The following is a 5,000-nucleotide window of genomic DNA, read 5'->3' as shown; positions in this document are numbered from 1 at the left end:
AAGAAGGCTCGATTTAGCTTCTAGAGGGACGGATCGATGACCCCTCACCTTGTCCTTACTGGCCGTGGAGATCTGATGCTGGAGTCTCTGCACTTCCGTCTTAAGCGTGTCCAACTCGGCATCCCGTTCCGCTAGCGCTGTGCGCAGGTTCCTCCCCTCCCTCTTCAGGCTCTCAACCTGTGCCTAAGTTGAACGAGAGAGAGAGAAGGATGAAAATGTGGGACTCGCTCCCACGGAGAGGAGGGGGAGAATGTGGGACTCACTCCCAGAGGGGGGGAGAATGTGGGACTCGCTCCCACGGATAAGGGGGGAGAATGTGGGAAGGGGTGATGCAGGACAAACACTTGAAGGTGAAAAGAGAAGATGATGGGGGAGCTTTATATCTTCCTGGATCTCGAAGAGGGGAGTGAGCAGAGCAGGATACCTCGAATAGTTGCCTCTCCTCGGAGTCCTCCTGTGCCTGTCGACCCAGTTCCTCCTGCTGAGATGACATCTTCTTAACTCTGTCCCTCACTCTGAAGATGAGAAATAAACATCAAATATTACAACAAGGGTCGGTGCTGAGGGAGCGCCGCACTGTGTGTGGGGAGGGTCGGTGCTGAGGGAGCGCCGCACTGTGTGTGGGGAGGGTCGGTGCTGAGGGAGCGCCGCACTGTGTGTGGGGAGGATCGGTGCTGAGGAGCGCCGCACTGTGTGTGGGGAGGGTCGGTGCTGAGGGAGCGCCGCACTGTGTGTGGGGATGGTCGGTGCTGAGGGAGCACCGCAGTGTGTGTGGGGAGGGTCAGTGCTGAGGGAGCGCCGCACTGTGTGTGGGGAGGGTCGGTGCTGAGGGAGCGCCGCACTGTGTGGGGAGGTTCGGTGCTGAGGGAGCGCTGCACTGTGTGGGGAGGGTCAGTGCTGAGGGAGCGCCGCACTGTGTGTGGGGAGGGTCGGTGCTGAGGGAGCGCCGCACTGTGTGTGGGGAGGGTCAGCGCTGAGGGAGCGCCGCACTGTGTGGGGAGGGTCAGTGCTGAGGGAGCGCCGCACTGTTGGGGAGGGTCAGTGCTGAGGGAGCGCCGCACTGTGTGGGGAGGGTCAGTGCTGAGGGAACGCCGCACTGTGTGGGGAGGGTCAGTGCTGAGGGAACGCCGCAGTGTGTGTGGGAGGGTCGGTGCTGAGGGAGCGCCGCACTGTGTGGGGGGAGGGTCAGTGCTGAGGGAGCGCCGCACTGTGTGGGGAGGGTCGGTGCTGAGGGAGCGCCGCACTGTGTGGGGAGGGTCGGTGCTGAGGGAGCGCCGCACTGTGTGGGGAGGGTCGGTGCTGAGGGAGCGCCGCACTGTGTGGGGAGGGTCAGTGCTGAGGGAGCGCCGCACTGTGTGGGGAGGGTCAGTGCTGAGGGAGCGCCGCACTGTGTGGGGAGGGTCGGTGCTGAGGGAGCGCCGCACTGTGTGGGGAGGGTCGGTGCTGAGGGAGCGCCGCACTGTTGGGGAGGGTCAGTGCTGAGGGAGCGCCGCACTGTGTGGGAGGGTCAGTGCTGAGGGAACGCCGCACTGTGTGGGGAGGGTCAGTGCTGAGGGAACGCCGCAGTGTGTGTGGGGAGGGTCGGTGCTGAGGGAGCGCCGCACTGTGTGGGGGGAGGGTCAGTGCTGAGGGAGCGCCGCACTGTGTGGGGAGGGTCGGTGCTGAGGGAGCGCCGCACTGTGTGGGGAGGGTCGGTGCTGAGGGAGCGCCGCACTGTGTGGGGAGGGTCGGTGCTGAGGGAGCGCCGCACTGTGTGGGGAGGGTCAGTGCTGAGGGAGCGCCGCACTGTGTGGGGAGGGTCAGTGCTGAGGGAGCGCCGCACTGTGTGGGGAGGGTCGGTGCTGAGGGAGCGCCGCACTGTGTGGGGAGGGTCGGTGCTGAGGGAGCGCCGCACTGTGTGGGGAGGGTCAGTGCTGAGGGAGCGCCGCACTGTGTGGGGAGGGTCAGTGCTGAGGGAGCGCCGCACTGTGTGGGGAGGGTCAGTCCTGAGGGAGCGCCGCAGTGTGTGTGGGGAGGGTCGGTGCTGAGGGAGCGCCGCACTGTGTGGGGAGGGTCAGTGCTGAGGGAGCGCCGTACTGTGTGGGGAGGGTCAGTCCTGAGGGAGCGCCGCAGTGTGTGTGGGGAGGGTCGGTGCTGAGGGAGCGCCGCACTGTGTGTGGGGAGGGTCGGTGCTGAGGGAGCGCCGCACTGTGTGGGGAGGGTCGGTGCTGAGGGAGCGCCGCACTGTGTGGGGAGAGGGTCGGTGCTGAGGGAGCGCCGCACTGTGTGGGGAGGGTCAGTGCTGAGGGAGCGCCGCACTGTGTGTGGGGAGGGTCAGTCCTGAGGGAGCGCCGCACTGTGTGTGTGGGAGGGTCGGTGCTGAGGGAGCGCCGCACTGTGTGGGGAGGGTCGGTGCTGAGGGAGCGCCACACTCCCGCTTACCTGTCGAGGGTGCTCTCCCGCTCCAGGAGTGTCTGGCTGATGGATTTCACTTGTTCCTCCAGGTCCTGGATCCTTGCCGTGGAATTCAGCAGCCTCTTCCTCAGGAGCTGACACTCCTCCCTCGCCTCCCGCTCCTCCTCTGTCAGGGACTGGGATACACTCCAGCAATCAGGAACAGGTCAAAATCCGTAACCTCCTCCAGCAGCCCCCTCCCTATCCCTGTAACCTCCTCCAACAGCCCCCTACACCCCCCTCCCTATCTCTGTAACCTCCTCCAGCAACCCCCCTACACCCCCTCCCTATCTCTGTAACCTCCTCCAGCCCCCCTACACCCCCTCCCTATCTCTGTAACCTCCTCCAGTCCCCCCTACACCCCCTCCCTATCTCTGTAACCTCCTCCAGCCCCCCCTACACCCCCCTCCCTATCTCTGTAACCTCCTCCAGCCCCCCTACACCCCCTCCCTATCTCTGTAACCTCCTCCAGCTCCCCCCTACACCCCCCTCCCTATCTCTGTAACCTCCTCCAGCTCCCCCTACACCCCCTCCCTATCTCTGTAACCTCCTCCAGTCCCCCCTACACCCCCTCCCTATCTCTGTAACCTCCTCCAGCCCCCCCTACACCCCCTCCCTATCTCTGTAACCTCCTCCAGCTCCCCCCTACACCCCCCTCCCTATCTCTGTAACCTCCTCCAGTCCCCCCTACACCCCCTCCCTATCTCTGTAACCTCCTCCAGTCCCCCCTACAACCCCCTCCCTATCTCTGTAACCTCCTCCAGTCCCTCTACACCCCCCTCCCTATCTCTGTAACCTCCTCCAGCCCCCCCTACACCCCCTCCCTATCTCTGTAACCTCCTCCAGCCCCCCTACACCCCCCTCCTATCTCTGTAACCTCCTCCAGCTCCCCCTACACCCCTCCCTATCTCTGTAACCTCCTCCAGCCCCCTCTACACCCCCTCCCTATCTCTGTAACCTCCTCCAGCCCCCCCTACACCCCCTCCCTATCTCTGTAACCTCCTCCAGCACCCCCTACACCCCCTCCCTATCTCTGTAACCTCCTCCAGCACCCCCTACACCCCCTCCCTATCTCTGTAACCTCCTCCAGCCCCCCCTACACCCCCTCCCTATCTCTGTAACCTCCTCCAGCCCCCCCTACACCCCCTCCCTATCTCTGTAACCTCCTCCAGTCCCCACTACACCCCCTCCCTATCTCTGTAACCTCCTCCAGCCCCCCCTACACCCCCTCCCTATCTCTGTAACCTCCTCCAGCTCCGCCCTACACCCCCTCCCTATCTCTGTAACCTCCTCCAGCCCCCCCCTACACCCCCTCCCTATCTCTGTAACCTCCTCCAGCCCCCCCTACACCCCCTCCCTATCTCTGTAACCTCCTCCAGCTCCCCCCTACACCCCCTCCCTATCTCTGTAACCTCCTCCAGCCCCCCCTACACCCCCCTCCCTATCTCTGTAACCTCCTCCAGCCCCCCCTACACCCCCTCCCTATCTCTGTAACCTCCCCCAGCCCCCGCTACACCCCCTCCCTATCTCTGTAACCTCCCCCAGCCCCTACATACCCACATTTGCCCCCATATCCCCTCTATACCCATCGTCCCCATGTAACTGTCTAAACGCTTCTTAAAAGACAAAATTGTCCCCGCCTCTACTACTGCCTTTGGCAGCTCGTTCCAGACACTCACCACCCTCTGGGTGAAAAAAATTGCCCCCTCTGGACCCTCTCCCTCACCTTAAACCTCTGCCCTCTAGTTTTAGACTCCCCTACCTTTGGGGGAAAAGATATTGACTATCTCGCTGATCTGTGCCCCCCTCATTATTTCATAGACCTCTATAAGATCACCCCTCAGCCTCCTACGCTCCAGAGAAAAAAAGTCCCAGTCTATCCCAGCCTCTCCTTATAACTCAATCCATCAAAAGTCCCCGGGAGCATCCTAGTAAATCTTTTCCGCGCTCTTCCTAGTTTAATAATATCCTTTCTATAATAGGGTGACCCAGAACTGTACACAGTATTTCCAAGTGTGGGCCTTACCAATGTCTCGTCCAACTTCAACAAGACGTCCCCAACTCCTGTGTCCAATGTTCTGACCGATGAAAACCAAGCATGCCGACTGCCTTCTTCACCGCTCTGTCCACCTGGGACCCCCCCACTTTCAAGGAGCGGTGACCCTGTTACCCCCGAGATCTCTCTCTGTTCTGGAACTCTCTCCCCGACCGCTAACTGAGTGAGTCCTGCCCTGGTTCCATGGCCCAAAATGCCTCACCTCGCAACCGCCGCACACAACTTCCCAACGTCTGGACGGATGAAGGCCATCGCGACCTCCTCACCGCCCCATCCGCCCGTGATTCCACCTTCAGAGAACCGCGCCCCTCCGAACCCCAGGGTCCACCGCCCTCCCCGGGGCCCAGGCCCTGCCCCTCCCCGTAAGGGACGCCGCGGTGGGAGAGGGGCGCAAACTCACCTCGCACCGTCCCAGTAGCTTGGAGCTCTGGCCCCGCCACCTCTCTGCCAAGGCCTCCAGCTCCCGGATCCGTCCCTCCAGCTCCCGCACTTCCATCTCCGTCTCCTTCTG

The 5,000-nt window shown here is 62.7% G+C and overlaps 1 protein-coding gene across 1 annotated transcript in view; it reads right to left on the bottom strand.

The window, feature by feature from the left end:
- LOC145340671 (calcium-binding and coiled-coil domain-containing protein 1-A-like) overlaps window positions 1-4,994 on the bottom strand; it is a 24,038-nt gene extending 19,044 nt beyond the window's left edge. The window contains exons 1-4 of the mRNA XM_080185135.1: window positions 4,890-4,994; window positions 2,422-2,570; window positions 425-515; window positions 49-183 (exon numbers count right to left, since the gene is read on the bottom strand). Coding sequence (XP_080041261.1) covers window positions 49-183; window positions 425-515; window positions 2,422-2,570; window positions 4,890-4,985 — 471 coding nt within the window. The 5' untranslated portion in view covers window positions 4,986-4,994. The remainder of the gene's footprint in view (window positions 1-48; window positions 184-424; window positions 516-2,421; window positions 2,571-4,889) is intronic.
- Between the last annotated feature and the right edge of the window lie 6 nt (window positions 4,995-5,000).

The sequence above is a fragment of the Carcharhinus amblyrhynchos genome, unplaced genomic scaffold (genome assembly GCF_965287045.1).
Source record: "Carcharhinus amblyrhynchos unplaced genomic scaffold, sCarAmb.v2.hapA chromosome_1268, whole genome shotgun sequence".
NCBI classification, from domain to species: Eukaryota; Metazoa; Chordata; class Chondrichthyes; order Carcharhiniformes; family Carcharhinidae; genus Carcharhinus; species Carcharhinus amblyrhynchos.
This window is presented reverse-complemented; position numbering and strand designations above follow the sequence as displayed.